At 37.6% G+C, this 17,733-nt stretch overlaps 1 protein-coding gene across 2 annotated transcripts in view; it reads right to left on the reverse strand.

Annotated features, from left to right (window-relative positions):
- The window catches only part of LOC117409447 (intermembrane lipid transfer protein VPS13A-like), a 144,028-nt gene that overhangs the window by 40,940 nt on the left and 85,355 nt on the right, over nucleotides 1-17,733 (reverse strand). Inside the window, exons 52-68 of one of the 2 annotated variants that reach the window (XM_034905427.2) lie at nucleotides 17,510-17,643; nucleotides 16,465-16,591; nucleotides 12,880-13,112; nucleotides 12,041-12,194; nucleotides 11,806-11,952; nucleotides 11,404-11,485; nucleotides 7,524-7,593; nucleotides 6,826-6,940; nucleotides 6,506-6,619; nucleotides 5,290-5,435; nucleotides 2,705-2,786; nucleotides 2,507-2,620; nucleotides 2,124-2,199; nucleotides 1,785-1,948; nucleotides 1,440-1,485; nucleotides 1,044-1,167; nucleotides 705-819 (exon numbers count right to left, since the gene is read on the reverse strand). In XM_034905427.2, the coding sequence (XP_034761318.2) occupies nucleotides 705-819; nucleotides 1,044-1,167; nucleotides 1,440-1,485; nucleotides 1,785-1,948; nucleotides 2,124-2,199; nucleotides 2,507-2,620; nucleotides 2,705-2,786; nucleotides 5,290-5,435; nucleotides 6,506-6,619; nucleotides 6,826-6,940; nucleotides 7,524-7,593; nucleotides 11,404-11,485; nucleotides 11,806-11,952; nucleotides 12,041-12,194; nucleotides 12,880-13,112; nucleotides 16,465-16,591; nucleotides 17,510-17,643 (2,043 nt within the window). Of the gene's footprint in view, nucleotides 1-704; nucleotides 820-1,043; nucleotides 1,168-1,439; nucleotides 1,486-1,784; nucleotides 1,949-2,123; nucleotides 2,200-2,506; nucleotides 2,621-2,704; nucleotides 2,787-3,376; nucleotides 3,448-5,289; nucleotides 5,436-6,505; nucleotides 6,620-6,825; nucleotides 6,941-7,523; nucleotides 7,594-11,403; nucleotides 11,486-11,805; nucleotides 11,953-12,040; nucleotides 12,195-12,879; nucleotides 13,113-16,464; nucleotides 16,592-17,509; nucleotides 17,644-17,733 lie in introns of those variants that run through there. The other variant, XR_009308152.1, reaches the window with a different exon arrangement.

Consider the following 17,733-nt stretch of genomic DNA (forward strand, 5'->3'; position numbering starts at 1 on the left):
CAACTACTGAGTGGCAGCACATTCCTACATTTCTATTGGAGACTCTGCTTGCGAGATTTAAAACACGATTACAATTAGGAATGTAAAGGCTTGTTCACTGGATTTAAATCTGAATTACAGTTAAGATAAGGAGGATTTAAAACAGAATTGCAAACTGTGTCGAAAAAAATGCCTAAACACAAAAACCCCAGAAGAGTGTGCGCGTCACCATAAGGATTTCGTTGTGGAAGACAGCAAAGGAAAGATGGTGCAACTTAGCGCAGCTTTGAAATGTTACTGAGAAAGGCTCAAGGTAGTTCCAGGTAAATTAATCAAGTTCCGTCCTGCACTTCTGATCAACAATCAGAGGTGCAAGATGCATGACAGCAACAAAATATTAGTAAAAAAAAAAAAAAAAAAAAAAAAAAAAGAAAAAAATCATCTATTGTTTGCTCTTTTGTGGCAATAACACTTATGAGCCAATTTCTCATGTGCAATCTAGACTATTTTATTTCAATTTGTATACAACGACAAACTACTGCAATCCAATAGTTTGCATGTTGATTTCTTCATTTTTTAAATTCCTCAGCTTCAAATTCCTGAGCTTCATTTTTTTCTGAAACGCTGTCACAGAAATATGTCATGAATGCCAGGTTGAACATGCATAGTACATGTAACACTTCCTACCTTTTTCTTGATCACACTTAACATCATTAATTAGTTACCTGTAGTATTTGGCTGCCAACACCTTCTCTTTCCCTGTATGGTCTAATGACTCCGTCTTCATGAATAAAGCGAGGAGGTCGTAGGCTCTCCACACCCTCTGAGGATTCTGTTGCCCTGAAAAATGTTATCAGAAAAATAGCTTAATTCCATTGCATATGCATTTTGCATGGAAGCCTAAATTGGGTTTTAGGCCGGGTGCAGTAATCACGGTTTCTAATAAAATGAATACATTGTTACCCAGTATCTAGTTCCCTCAGGAAACTGTCCAGTGCAAGCCTTCCAGATTGAAAACCTTTTTGCAGATAAAGAAAAAAGAAAAATGGTCAAGATTACTGTACCTTTTAATACCCTGGAAAGTGCTGCTGGCCATATCGATGATACCTCCAGTAGGCCGTGTCACTGCTCCCACTAATCCTTTACCAACTCCTTTAAAGAATCCAGCTGCTCCTTCCTTTTGGGCACCTGCAATTCAAAGTTACAATGCAATAAACAGAAAAGGGGGTATTTTAAACTTTTACATTTCAAAACATTTGTGTTTGACAATACCATCCATATTTATTCTCTGCCTAGGTCACATTCACTTTATTCTCTACCTGTTACATATTAAATACTTTATTGACTACTTATTTAAATTCAACTTTGCTGATAATTTTAAAACCACATTAACCCATAACATATTTATAAAACATACCAATATCAAAAAACAAACAAAACACTAAAAACAAAATTCTTACCTTTTATAGGTTTTGTTACAATTCCTGTAATACCACTGACAAATCCCTGTAAAAAATAATAATTACAAAAATAAAGCAATAATAAAAACACATTGCTCAGGAAAGTATGGTAGAAATCTAAAAAATAAAATTGAAATGGGAGAAGAGATATTTTTCCTTATGCAGTTTGTTATACAGATAAGATTTTACAGAAAACACTTCTGAATCTGATATCACAATGCATTCTTAAAGTACTATATTTTTAAAACCACATGAGCCAATGCATCCTTATATTTAACATGCAATTTAATCAGAACACTGTTCTTAACCTTTTAACACTCACAGATTTAGTCAAACACTACCCACCGACACTAAACCTTTGCCTCCCCGAGTAAGGCCTTCTCTAAGACCACTTGGCTGTGTATTCATCTCTTCTCTACGTTTCTGTTGGTACTCTTCATCCAAGGTCATGGCTGCAACCCCTTTTGCCATGGCACCAGTGATTCTGGAAGCAGCACCAGCTAAGCCACCTGAACACAAACATTTTTTTTTAAACAAATTAAAACACAGATCAATTATAGCCCATCATCATTGCCAATACTTTATTGCAGTTCAATTAAGACTGAAAGAAACTGATCAGTTAGCTGTGCAATTTCCCTATTGACCTTTAAAACAAAGGGTACTTGAATTTCCAACAACACTTACCAACAGCACCTCCAACCAGAGCTTTAACACCAAGTGCCATTCCTTCTGCAAACTCCTCTGGTCCCTGAATGGCTCCCTGACAAAGAAAACACAATTATATATTAGTTAGATTAGAATACAATATGGAGTCAATCTTTTTGTTTAAAACACTAATTGTAGAATTAAATTTCTTTCATTGTGTGATATTTTCCCAAATATAAACATGCAATTAACAGCATGGACATTCCTTCACATCAGAGTGCCCTATAGCAGACAAAAGGTTATAGAAATGCTTAAATAACAACCGATTGTAAACTGTTCAAACAACTTAAATGCTACATTTGCCATTTTGGTGACCTTTAGTATTTTTTTATTTAAATTTTTTAATGAAAGAAGAAACTAACCTTATAGGGTTCATAGAAGAAAGCTTCAAATCCTTCAGACAAGCCTCTGATTAATCCAAATGGGTTGCCCAAGACATCCAGTCCAAGAACAAGGACATACATTTGTTTGATGGCCTAAAAACAAATAATTAGTGTACATTTTAATAACCTGAGCAGACAACCTTGTATTAATTTTGTAGTGCAACTAATTCTACCAACCTGTTTTGAGTAATGTCTGATGACCTCCCACTGAAGTTGCTGAGTTGTACAGAACTGGTAGGTCAACTCGAAGAAAGCAAGTCTGTAAAATAAATACAATAAATACATCAAATAAATAAATGTGATTTATTGTTGGTATACAGTACATGTATATCGTAAATGTCTGCTTTTTTATCAAAATAGTTGATCATGAATGTTTATATCATGTTAATATACATCTTACAACTAGTCTGTAAAGGACCATGTTGGACCACAAAAGCAAGGCAGTCCAAACAGCAGCAGCATGGAGAGTGCCAATGTGGGAGAAGTGCTTCGTGGAAAAGTGCAGAGCAGTATAAAAAAGCTGCATGTCTTTTTCTGATAACAAGCTGAAACCCAGGCCAGCTGATTACTTTCACATTCAAACTCGGCGCCATTTGAGACAACAGGGCGGTGCTAACAAAGCACGCACAGGCACAGACACAAAAGCAAGGCAGTCCAAACAGAGGCAGCAGCGTGGGAGAAGTGCTTTGTGGAAAAGTGAAGAGCAGTTTAGAAGCAGTTTGAAAGCAGGTTGACAGCTGCAGAAACTAAAAGTGCTGCAAGATCCAGGTCTTGCTTCAACATGTAAGTATGCTAGAAATGAAGCTACACAAAATGACAGAGCAACAGGAGTTTGAGGAGCTGGCACACCTGAAATTCATGGAAGTTTGCACCCCTAACAGACAGAAAGCCACCAGGGAGATAGAAGAGGGTCGAAACAGCTGGGTTCAGATAGGCAGAGACAGGGAGAAAAGAAACACATAGTCAAACACAACCACCAGAAATCAAAAAGTCAAACAAATTTGACTCACTTCAAAATTTAGATGATCAACACCATCATAAAGAGAAAGAAAGGAACAACATCCAGAACCCCATAAATGGTGCTGGCCAGGCAGCAAAAAAAAAGTGAGGTCATGGTTGTTGGGAACTCCATATTGAGAAACACAGCAAGTTCAGTGTGCAGTCTGGACCCCCTTACAACAGTGTGCTGCCTTCCAGGAGCCTTTGTCACGCACATCACTGAGAACGTGGACAGGCTCCTAGAACGAACAGGAGACGACGCGGTAGTAGTCGGTACCACATCGGTACAAACAACACTGGAAGGTACTGCACGCAGGCAATGAAAATGTCCATTAAAAATAACAATAAGGATTGATTTCACTTTTAGCCGACTAGATCAGTTGTGCATTGCTGGGTGAAAAAAAAAAATCTTGGAACCACATGACAGCTGTGTTATGTCTTGACACAACATTTAACCAATCAGAGAGTTGAAGGGCGGGTTTCTGTGTTAAGCACTTCGATAGGCTAAAATGTTAAAAATAACTGTTAAAAAAATAAACTATTTTCAAAGCAAAAATAGTGTCAATGAATGCAGGGGGTCAAAATAAGCCGACGATCGGCGTGATCCACTGCCTAATACTATATTTGCACCGACTACTTTATTAAAAAAATATTACGATTATTTTCTGGTATTATCATTCAGTCAATTTTTTGTCGTATTATTGTACTGTAAGGTGATATACAAATGCACCAAAAAAAAAAAGCGTCTTCCTTTTGTTGTGATATCGTAACAATAAGTACCCAGGTGCTTGTGAGAGATATTGGGGGTTTATATATTGAGGCTGTACGCCTTTAAGAAGAAAGGCGTGATGGGATATCAGCTGAACACTTGGCAGCTGACATACAAATGCTTAAGTGCAGAGGTGCTGGATTATTACACTCCGGTTTCATGCATCAGTTATGATGGTGACCAAACGTGTGTGAGTACTGTTGTGTAAAAAATGGTTAACATGAACAGTTGCATTCAAAAAATGTAGAACAGAGACAAACCAAAATAGATGTGCATTAACAAATTGTCCTGAAAACTTAACATAAAGAAAACAATTTAAATGAAGCAATAAGCTCAATAATTAAGCTAAAAGGAAGTGAAAAGGTTATCTTTTTTTTGTGAATTCCAATAACCCAACTTATCTTTCCCCAGTCAAATCGTAGAGTGCCTAAATAAGCATGGTAATTTACCATAATAAAAAACAGTAATGAAAAAAAATGTAGAACATAAAAAAACGCAACCAGATATCGTCAACGCAAGACAACACATTATTCAAATTCTTTGTCGTATTATATATTTATGGTAAGATAAGTTTATTTTTTCGTTAAAATTGCTCCCAGCTATAATGTTCTGTCGTCTGGCTGTATAGAATTCCTGGGGAGAACCCTGCATTTATATAAAACAGCACTCCTATTGATAAAGCAATAAAAGCAACATGTTGCAATGTAAAGAAAAATATATATGTTTCAATTTGAAATTGGTGTAAAATTATTTGTTTTATGTGGGGAAAAAATGCTGTAGGGATCATGGCTAGACAGTGTGGCAGGGCAACCAAAATGTGGTTTGCACCGACAAATCCTTGTAGTAAATATGTGATGGGTAGTGTAAGTAATATTACATGTGAGGATATTTTACCATGTGTTATGTGTATTAAATGACCATTAAGTGTTAGTATAGCATAAAATAACTAGAAAGGATGAAGGAACAGGACAGAAATAGGTATACAATTTCATACTTAAACACTACATCTTGTGCATCTGTTAGAGTGGCACCGATACTCATGAGCAGTAGGTTCAGGGACTGAACAGGAATGACTTCTGTCTGTCTTTTTTCCTTATTTCCATCTTCCCCTCCAGTACTTAGTGATAAACTTAAATGCAGCTACAAAGAAAAAGATAATATTAAAGCTGCAGTTACCCATATGAAAATGTATGTCATTATACACACTTACAGTAATGATTATCCAAGTCAGGTCATAACACTAGGTTATTAGAACTTTAAATAAATGCATTCTTTTATAAATCTGTTACAAAATAATAATACTTATGATAAAAACAAAATGATTATATTCAAATATGAAGATGCAATTGTGTCAATCAATTGATCTAAACAGTGGTGCAACTAAATCTAACCACTGTGTAAATATTAAAATAAGACCATGCCTGGCATTTAACCCATTTTCAAGCACAAAAATACACGAAAGAGATCCACACACACTATTAGGGATGTTGGTTTCCACCAAGTCCCCTTTTAACGATTCAACCAATTGCGGAAATTAGATCGGGCACTATTTAGATCAATTAAATAGTCCCCACTGTCTAAAAGTGAGTGGTCTGTGCAATTAATAAGAAAATGAGCAACCAAAACATTGACTGAGCCTGGAGAAACAGTCATTAATCCAGTTTTAAGGCCACATTTTCTATGCATTTTTTTTTCTCAAGTTCCTACTTGCCTTTACCAATTACTTTGGTTGGGACTAGCCTCTCTCTCAGTGTAAATACCTAACTAATCGGTTTATAACATATGATTATAAAGGCAGTTTTATAAATGCTTTACGGTATGTCAGGGTGGTGTCATGTGCTAAAATATCACAATTGTGAAGGGTTAGAGGCTCTTTGTCCACTTATCTGCAATCAACTATTTGCAATCTTTGATTGGATACACAAAGATAATCAATATTCTTGGATATCAAGCAGAATCACTCAAATTTCTAATATTTGAAGAAAATCCATTAAGCCAGGGATATGTATAATTAATTACAGGTAGACACTAGAGGCATTTTATAGCCCAAAATGTCATCAACTGCTGGTGAACTACTAACCAGCAAGAGTTGGTAATTAGAAAAAAAAAATATTACATGTGTCCTAATGTATTAATAACAGATGCTCTGGTAATATGGACTCACACAGTATCAAAAAGAACAAAACAAACAAAAAAAAGCAATAACTTACCTTGATGGGAGAGATGTGGAAATATTCATAAAGACTAATTGCTGAGGTATCGGTGGCAGATACAGTGTTCAGCTCCATCTTAAGGCATTCAATATCCTTTTTAAAAAGTTCAATCTGAGTAATACAATTACCGGTATATTAAATGTTGCTGATATTAAGCATAAAGACGTCATAAAAAAAAAATGACATAATTGTTAGTTACAGTACACAGAAATAGAATCACACACACACACTATATACAACATCACATTAGATCATATTACCAAATTACATGACTAAAAGTATTTAACTTTTACATCTAGCTTTTGTTCCTACTGTACCATTTGTTCAGTTGAAGCTTCATCAGCATTGTCTTGTGTAAAGAGCTCAGACAAGGCATACAAGAATCCCAGGTCCAACTTTAAGCCCATCTCTTGAATTAGAACCATAAAGTACCTAGTAAATGAAAATGTGTTTAACACTTGTATTTATTTATTTTCAAGTAATAACTCTCAAAAAGTAAAAAATTCAAGACAACCCAAGAAAGATCAGCCCCAAACTAATTTTAAACAGTCTGAGGCTACAGCAGGCAACCAACTTCCTATTTCATTCACAAATAAATATACTGTATGTCTTAGTTCCTCTGGGCAACCTTGTAAATTACATTTACATTTCTGAGTTTAGTGGTTTCAATTTAGACCGCATAACAATACAAAACTAATGTGAGATTTTGTGGCAGTAAAACAAGGAAATGTTTATACACCTGTAATGGAACTTTATTGCGAGAATCATAGGCTACAGCTGAGACCAACTAAAATAAAGAATGCCAAAGTGTGCTCTGTAATATTGATATAGACAGTTATTAAACAACGTGGCAGTGAAGGAATACTTTTTAATGGAAAATCTAAGAATACAGCCATGTACCAAACATCCAGATAACTCCTCAGTGTAGTATCTGTCTCTTTTCAGCAAAATTCACATATAAATATGGCAGCCATATTGGTCTTGTACATTAAAACTGTAGAACCCAATAACTTACTTGATACGGGATATGTCTGAATGTCCTGCAGACCTGGTCACAATGCTAACATCAGCCAGCGGTTTAGGTTCTGTATAAAACACAGCCAATGCAGGTTGTTTAGAAAATGTAGTAGGCAAATTAGTTTACTGAAGGTTAACAACAATTTGAAAGATAATTGCTTCTCTTTAATTCTGCTGAATTGGTCCCAACAAGCTCCCAATTTCAAAGTACAGTAATGCCTGACAATGCCAGGAGCTGCAGCAGGTGCCCTTACTCTTAAGGCCAGGACACACACACGGCGCGGTGCCGTCGGCTATCAGGCAGCATTTTACCGGCAATATCGCTGCTAATGTTACTGGATGGTGCTACACAGACCAGTGCGATATAATATCGCTGAGCGGTGCTGCTGCTCAAATCAAATCCAGAGCGATTTTTATCAAATGCTGAATGGTACAGTCAGTGTATTAACCAATCACAGCCAAGTAGTGACAACACGTGCTTGACAGGAAGGTTACTCTCATAGTCAGGATTCAGTCAATGACTGACAAAAATAACCATTCCGCGACTTGAGTACTGACAAATTATCAAAAGAACGAAATGAAAGGTTATTTTGGTGTTCGAAATGGAAAATATCAAACAGGCAAAGAGCGAAATGCAAAATAAGAGACAGCTTCTTTAGTCTTTGAGCAAAAAAAAATATGCTCACATTGCGAAATGTGCTTTGAGCAAATACACAGTTCCCAAACAGATTTTAAAGATTCTGCTCAAGCTGTGATTAGCAATCAATTGCGGGAAGTTAAAAATAGGCATCAAGTGAAATACAAAGGTTTTAATACAATTTATTTTATTTTTTATTGAATGAACATAAAAGCAGTACATTATATTTATAAGATACACGCTATTGATTCACTATTTATGTATTTATTATTTATGCAGGAAGTTAACCCATTGAGACTGTGGCCTCATTTGCAAGGGGGTTGTGTTAAGCAATTTAGGAGGATAGTGACCCCAAACATTAAACTTCAAGCGAGTTTAAAATAATGTTCGTAATGTTCTTGTCTTGTTATTTAGAAAATAGTCTGAAGAAAAAAAATAACAATTAAAAATGTATTGTTTTATTCATATTATAAGACTACTGTATACACAGTATTTAAACTGCAAAATCAAATGTCAATCCATGTTTGTCTAATCACTGTTTTTTAAGCTTCTTTTGTGTTTCATTCTTTGCTTGTTTGGTATTTTACATTTCAATATTTGATTATATCACTTTACTCAAAGACCGAAGAAGCTGTCTCTTTTGCGTTTCGCTCTTATTTGCTCAAATAATCTTTCATTTCGTTCTCTGATAATTTGTCAATGCTCAAATCACGAAATGGTTATTTCTGTCGGTCACTGACCAAATCCTAACTATGAGTGTAACATATATACACTCCATCACTCACTATCTATCTATCTATTCCGATGGAGTGTCTCAAAGAGGAATGTGAGGGCTTTAGGACCCTGGGCGGAAGGATAATGCACTCCATCTTTGGAAAGGAAAAAGTTAAGTCAGAGGCCTGACTATTAGTGTGGGTTAATCAGGTAATTGATAAATGCCGGTCAGCTGCAAATTATCAGTTGGCGGGATAAAAAGGCCAAAAGTTTGTGTACTCTGTGTTGGGGTGTAAGGTGAAGTAAGGAGAGAAGAGTGGTGAAGAAAGAAGGTAAACTAAAATGCAGTGGTTTTGGTTGGGTAAACAAGCTTAGCTTGTCCCTTATTAGGTAGGGAAGTTTGGTGGACCAGTTGGTCTAACCAAGTGTAAAGTTTAGGACTCCTTGGTGGAGTCAGGTTTATTTTGTTGATTTTGTTTGTTTATTGTACATAAAGATTGCGCAACCGTGCATTAAAACATAACATTGACTCAAGCGTTATAAAGAAGGTTTTTGTGACTGTAGCAACCTACAAATATCTAAAAAGGAAGGTACTACGTCACAATATCTATACTGTATATATATATATATATATATATATATATATATATATATATATATATATATATACATATATATAGTGCAGTGACAAAGTATTTGCCCCCTGCATTTTTGCATATTTTTGACACTGAATGTTATCAGATCTTCAACCAAAACCTAATATTAGATAAAAGGGACCCTGAGTGAACAAATAACACAACAATTTGATACATTTCATTTATTTTTTAAAGAAAGTTATGCAACACCCAATGCCCCCATGTGAAAAAGTAATTGCCCCCTTAGACTCAATAACTGGTTACGCCACTTTTAGCAGCAATAAATGCAACCAAATACTTCCTGTAGTTATTGTTTAGTCTCTCACAGCGCCGTGGAGGAATTCTCTTGGAGAGATTTTGGCAGGACGGCCACTCCTGGGAAGATTCACTACTGTCCCAAACTTTCTCCATTTGGACAATATGGCTCTGACTGTGGTTCGGTGGAGCCCCAGTGCCTTAGAAATGGCTTTGTAACCCTTTCCAGACTTATAGGCATCAACAACTTTTTTCCAGAGGTCTTCAGGAATTTCTTTTGTTCGTGGCATGATGGGTCTCTAGAACCTGTGTGCTGACAACTTCACTCTAATGGTAAGGGCCAAAGTTAGTCAGATTTATATTGGGCAGGGCTGGCCTAAATCAAGCCTGGTTGTTAACCAAAGTAGTCAAACAGTTGACACTAATTATCCCTTTAATTGGGTTGAGTTAACTAGGGGGGCAATAACTTTTTCACACCTGAAGTTTGCATGTTTGATTACCTTGCACACCAAACAAATGAAAGAAGCACCAAACTTTGGTGTCATTTTTTCTCTCAGACTCCCTCTATATACTACTGCAACCCATATATATATATATATATATATATATATATATATATAAATATATATATAAATATAAAGGTTTAGTTTAGTTTAGTTTATTCACTTTGTGCCCACAGGGCAAGAACAGGTACATCTCAATAGTGCAGTACAAATACAAAGAGAGACATTTACTAAAATACAAATAATAATAAACATGCTTTTAAAAAGACCATATTCCTATTAGGCTTTTTTATTTATTTTTTTATTCTATTTTTAGTATTACATGCAGGACAGCCGCTATAATATCATTACCTTTATTAAAAATGTGAATATACCGATGAATCTACTGGTTAAATCAACAAATTTCCATAAATTATGCTAATCAATAAAGCCCTAATTTCAATATATACTTTGGTGTGTACGTGTTTTCTTTGTAGTGAAGTCTTTACGATGTTAAAACGTTATTTGCTTAGAAAATACTAGCCAGGGCTGTCGGTATACATAATAATGTAATATAATGAGTGTGTCTGTATGTAGTTATGGTATAAACGTTTAAATGCCGACACCTGCATAGCACTTAGACATTCATAAAAATGTACCAAAAGCACCTCCCTACCTACCACCTCCCCTCACACAAGTTAAAGACATCCCGTTATGATGAACATATTTTGGCAACGGTCAAACAAAATAAACATTTTTTTTCTTGACACTAAATTTATTGGTCAAAAGTTAATTACTGTCACAACACTGCAATTCATTTTCCCCAATAGTGCTTGAAAAATGTATTTGTATTCTGATGTATGAAGCATTAAAGTAATTAAATACTTCTGTAGTAAATTTATGACTAGTGCACTATGAAGGGTTTTTGAATGTTGTGACCATTCTTACACGATATATCCTAAAGCAGCAACAAGTATGATTTAACTTGCCACTGATAAGTGTTAATAATAAATCAAAAACTATTTGTCACTAAGGAGTACAACAAGATAACATGGACCTATAGTATGGACTGTTAACATTAAGATGTTCAGTCAGAAAACACATATGCAAGACTGTAATTCAATTAGAAGTGAAGTAGGTGAAACATTTACTAACCTGAATCCATTGTGACAGACTTTGGAGGTTTTATAGGATAAAACACAAAGGGAAAGATGGCTCCAGGAAGCTGGTTTTGTATCTAGGAAGTCACAGGTTAATTGAGAAACGTTAAGCTTCTGATTACCAATCAAAATGCTTGGGGAATGGAAAACAAGGTATGAAACAAAACATGCTAGGCTATTTATATATATATATATATATAACAGAACATGTAAAATAATTTAGGTTTTCATGTCATACCTTTATTCAGTGTTTTGTAACTGCATTTTCTCAAGGACACTTGGGGTGTAAAATAGCACTTGCAGTATCTTTTGTTTGCCACAATAAACAAAGCATTTTTTTCTTTATAAAGGTACTGATATTCCAGTTACAAAATGGTGTAGACCTGATGTTCTGTACCTGTATCCTGTAGATCTGTACCCTATATGATTTCTGACGTGCCGAGATGCTGTATTCCACTTTTACAGCTGGTAAGAAATTTCTCCTGATTGCAGTTTCATGGGGGAGCAACATTTTCATATAAGTGCCAGTAGGTGTCAGACACACCTTCAGATAAAAACCAAAAAGACTTACAGAATTTGCACAGATTAATTACAAAGAATTGCATGCAATTATGTGTAAATTCAAAACTGACCTGAAAGTTTGAGTCAAGATTCACAATTAGGTTATCCACAGGACCAGAATCAATATATTCTTGAAAGGCTGACTCCAACAAATCTGTCTGATTGACATGCATTGGTTTCCATCGAGACTTGCGCTTTGGTTTGGCTTCCCATATAATGTCAGAACTGTTTTATAGAAAAATGATATATAGATATAAAAAAAAGGCTGAAGAAAATAATGGCAACTCTAATCTAATGTTTTGTAAACATAAAAAAATAAGTAATGGTAATAAAGTGAAAGCAATATATATATAAAAGTATGTATCGTTAACATTTTCCTTAACATGGACAGATACCAACAATCAGAGATCACAAAGAATCATAGCTGGTGATTACATCATACAGAAACCTAGTCACATGACCTTATTATGAAAGCCATATCTACAGAAACATATACCGTAAACATCACTGACAGGGGTGTGTACGTGTGTTTAAAACAAAGTATATCTGAATCCACAATTTTGGTGCCAGTACCAACATACCGTGGGTGTAAGGAATTCTACTTCTCCTGGTTATTAGACCTACCTTGTTAAGAAGTTAACTACAATGAACAGGTTCCTTAGCAATCAGGATCTTGCTAACTACAGTTAGTATAGTATCTGTAATTGCTCTCCCCAGTCTTTAGGCCTAGAACCGATTACTTAAATGATTTAGAAAAATATCCAAGTAACTACAATAAGAGGGGTTTAGCACGAGCCGATCATTTTAGTAACATATACAAAAAAAACCCCCACTCCCCCTAGATTGGCTGGAATTTCTTCTCTTTATATTACCATGAGTTTAAAAAGCAACAAACAAACAATAAACATACCTTGTTATTCCAATGAAGGACACTTCTTGATTGGAACAATTATTAACCAGTGAGATTCCCATATTCTGCAAAGACAGTGTAATTTCTTGTTCTGCAAGCTCTGCCTTTTCACTGTCACGCAAAAGTTTGTACACGCTCTCATCTTCAGTAAACAATGCAACCCTCTGAAGGCCTTCGTAAAATGATGCCAAGTATAACTTTGGATCATCACTATTGATCTCCAGGAATTTATCCTAAAAAGGTTTTAAAAAATGCAGATAAAACATAACACACAAAAACATGAAAAGTGTAAAAGCCACTGAATGTTCTGTTATTATCATAACCCTGGTTCCCTTAAAAAGAAATGCAACCATTACCAAATGGGATGCTCTCTTTACTGCACCCTGTAGCCCGAATTACCCGATCACTTATATCAAAGCTGCTCCTTTAAAAAGCCCTGTCTGCATCAGGTCTTGACTCCGCCTCCAGGAGATATCGACGGCTTTTGCATAGGGATCTGCACCATTTTCTATTCATGCCTGCTGCGCTGGAGTGAACGCAGCGACCTTGAAGGGTAATGGTTACATTTATTTTTCAGGGAACCAGTGTTATGATAAATAACCTAACATTCCCTCTCAAGTACAAAACGTAACCATTACCGCATGGGATACAATACCCAAGCCTGTGCTACAAAGGAAAATAAAAACTGCTTTAAGTATGCTGGCAGAAAGACCAATTGAAAGTCCATGGCATATGGTCCACAGCACAGTGAGGCAGGGTCTTCATGCAGTATATATGCTGCAAGGTTAAACTGAATAACCTTTGCATTCAAACACCAGAAGTCAAATGAAGGTGCATAGCCAAGTACCCCAGGACTTGAAGTGGAACACAATGTAGAAATGAGTTAAAAGTGAGTGAGTGGCTGCCCTTAACACTGGTCCCAAAACCAGGGTTCTGCTGATCTATGATATTCAGGACAGTAGAATCTGGTAAACGTATGAAGCATGGCCCATACTGCAGCATTGCAAATGTCTGGAATAACGCCCAAGAGATTGCAAGGCCTCTTGTGGAGTGACCAGTGACGTTCTCCAGTGGGGGCAGGTTGGCTAGATTGCATGCAATCCTGACCATGTCTACAATCCACCTGTTTAGTCAGAGCTTGTTCGTGGAACTTAGACCTGAAGCAAACAAACAATTGCTCGGATTGCCGCCAACCATGAGTGCGGTTAGCATAATACGTCTATGCCAAACGGGTGACCACCCTCCAGCAGGGAATACCAGTGGGGACAATAGGTGGACTCCTAGGTCGCCAATAGGTCTATCTCTGCGCATCTGAACTTCTCCCAGATGAGGTTCACAACCTCCGGGTGAAATTGCTACTCCAAACTCCGAACCTCACCCCTGGCAGATGAACTGCTCTCACCGAAAGCAGGGGTTCGCGAGCCCATAGCAAAAGCTTCCGGGCACCACGATTGAGACTGGGAGATCGAAGACCACCCTGGGGGTTGATGTAAGCCACCACTGTGGTGTTGTCCATGCGGATCAACACGTGTCTCCTTTGTATCTCCTGGGAAAAATGCTGCTGGGCCAGATAAACTGCCTGCAGCTCCAAAACATTTGTCGAGACTCTTTCTGGGAGTTCCCACATGCCCTGCACCCCCAGGCCATTCTAGACAGTGCCCCAACTTAGATTGGAAGCGTATGTGGTCACTGCATCTCTCCTCGTGACACTGCCCAGAGCTGTGCCCAAGCACAGATGAGCTAGTTGTTTCCACCACAAGAGAGCCTGCACACAGTGACAGGCTTGGAGAGGGTGCATATGTAAGAACCCTAAGGGGAGGATCTGAGATGCTGCTGCCACCATCAGGCCCAGAAGCCTCTAGAAGGTCAATACCTTCACCGACGTGTTGGGCTGAAAAAGCTCCAAGCAGGCAGTTAGCCTCTGGATTCTGTTGTCCGACAGAGTGGCAATCATTATCACGGAATCGAGGCTTACGTCACGACAGACAACCCTTTGAGAGGGCATCAGCCAGCTTTTCGAATGGTTCACCATGAGGCCTAGCCATTGGAGGTGGCTGGTGACTCAGCACATATCAGCCAGTCGTCCAGGTAAATCGAGAACTCTGATGCCTTTCAGTCTCAGAGGAGATAGTATAGCATCCATGCACTTTGAGAAAGTGCGAGGAGCTAGAAAGAGGCCAAACGGCAGCACACGGAACTCGTACGCAGTCCCTTGAAAGGTGAACCTGTGGCCGGGTCTCACAGGGATGTGAAAGCAGGCGTCCTTGAGGTCGAACGTAGTGAACCAGTCGCCTGACCTGACTGACTGCATTGTCAACATCTTGAACCATTGTTCCCCCCTCCCCTCAAGTACAGATTGAGATGTTTGAGGATAGGTCTGAGGCCACCATCCCATTTTGGCACATTGAGAGGGTGAACAATTGAAATGGACGGTTTCTGCAGCAGGGCTGACACCTCCTGAGACACTAAAATAGTGTCTTGAGGGTTCATGACCATTGTTACGATCACGCCCTGAATAGGAGGTCAAACCGGAACTGCAGCGAGTAGCCAGCCTTGATGGTGGTAAGCACCCAGGTGTCTGTGATGCATGATCGCCAATAATCCAGGTTGGCCCTGGACCTGTTACCGGTTTTGGTGCTGAATTAGGTCACCAGTACCGGCTCTGGTACAGAGCGGAGTAACTGGTACAGACCCCAGTACCAAACCAAGTCACTGGTATCGAGCCCGGTACCTGGTAACGGCTTTCGTACCGAATCAGGTCACTGGTATCAGCTCTGGTACTGTAGGAGTGCCCTGGTACCGAAGGGGGTCAGTGGTACCGGATAAGGCACCGAAATTAGTCACTGGTACCAACCTCGGCACCGAACCTGGTCAACGGTACCAACCCCGGTACTGAGATACCAAAAAAAGTGGCATGCACTGTTAATTTAAATTCAGGGGCTGCAAATCGCCTGCTAACTAGAAATAATACAGTAGCCTTCGTTGGCAGTGACGCAAAAGGCAGACACAACTGCAAAGTACTCTAAAGAATAAATCCTGGTGAAAATGGCTTCTTCCAAATCAGCAGCTCAGTATAGCTAAAGGCCCTTAACACTGGCAGTGTCCTTCTACAGCACGAGAAGCTGGCTGGAAAAAAACACAGCTAGCCAGGATACTGTGTGTGCAAAGGCAAGTCTAGTACAGGGAGACAGAGTATGCGTGCGCTGGATTCTGAAAGAGAACAGGAAAAATAATTAAAACTTGCTAAAAAAATATATAGGGAAGGGGCGGGGAACCCACCTACTTACAACAACACACAAGGCCAGGGTGGGGACCTAATCAGAACCCAGGCTTAAACAAATTATATACATAAATAGACTAACTAAAACTGAAAAGAGCAGCTTTGATATAAGTGCTCAGGTAATTTGGCTGCACAGAGAACATCCCATTCGGTAATGGTTATATTTCGTAATTGAAAGGGAACTGTAATACCATTACTTTTCTGCTCCAGCAGAAATTATCATATAAAATTGCTGCCTACAAATACAAAAACCAAAGGACAGAGAAATGCTTTATAAAAAAAAAAAAAAAAAATACAATGCAAACCTGTACAGGGCTCAGTTCCCCTGTGTGTTTTCCACATGTCCAGCTTAACAGTCTTGAACCAGTTGGGTCTACCCATGTGTAGTACATTGCTTTACTTGGCTGTAGCTCATCTTTTTCCTTTGCATAGCTGCAAAGCAGACATCACATTTGTGTTTTTGTGGGCAAAAACAAAGCATATGCCCAATGCAATGCAACGCATTAACCATTTGTGCCACCAAGCACCCATACCATTTTTAAAACTTCATATTTAGCTTTTTTTCTACAGTATTTAGAAACAGATAATCATAGAAAAATGTTTGGTCTCCAAAAACAGTAATTTCCACAGCCAAACAGTTGATTTGTATTGGACCATCATAATCACACTTGACCAATAAAAACACAGAATAGAAATTTGTACCAAATGGTTTGATCTACAATCCAGAAACTGTAATGTAATATGACAGCAGTCATATTACATTACAGGTCAAGCTAATTTGGCGACGTATGTTATTTTGCAAATATGAAGTTTGCATTTCAAATGGTTTGAGTTGGAAAGTGCAGTGACTTACAGATTTACTAACACTTCCTGTATAAAATGGAATAGAAAAATCTGCAATCTAATATAATGTAGCCATTCTATAACACAATTCTGAGGTCCTGTTATGCAGATATTTGGAGACTTCTTGGGCCCTTTACAGAAAACTGGCAGCGTCTATATACCATATGCATATCAGCGCAATTGGACAATTTTCATATAAGTCACTGTCCACCTCAGACATTTTAAATGACATGGGTGTATATAAAAGTGCATGCTTTACAGTTTTCATATTTGTCATGTAGTATCTTCAATATACACATTACACTTTCACATAACCATACTGTTAGATTCATAAATAAATGTGCCCACAAAATGTAAGCATATTATTTGATCGTCTATTCTGTGATTCTTGTATGTCTTTTTTTCTGTATATTGTATATTCAGTTGAGCATAGTTATTTTTAACTGTTGGGTAAATTGTTTACCTAAATAATGCTTAAGACTACATATCTGTGTTTTAAAATCTCACCTCTGATGATACTCCAAGGTTTTTTCTTTGGTGTGATTAATAATTAAGAATGGAGCTGAGCCTTCATGGTAATCAGAGAATCTGATTATTGTTGAATGTTCAGTCAGGTTGACATCCACAACAATACCTCCAAACTGTAAGCAAAATTAACAGCATTCCTCACTGTTAAAACAAGCTAGAAAACACATTTTCTAAACATGTTTATGTTTTGTTTTTGTCGCTAT

The sequence above is a fragment of the Acipenser ruthenus genome, chromosome 2 (assembly GCF_902713425.1).
Source record: "Acipenser ruthenus chromosome 2, fAciRut3.2 maternal haplotype, whole genome shotgun sequence".
Classification (NCBI taxonomy): Eukaryota; Metazoa; Chordata; class Actinopteri; order Acipenseriformes; family Acipenseridae; genus Acipenser; species Acipenser ruthenus.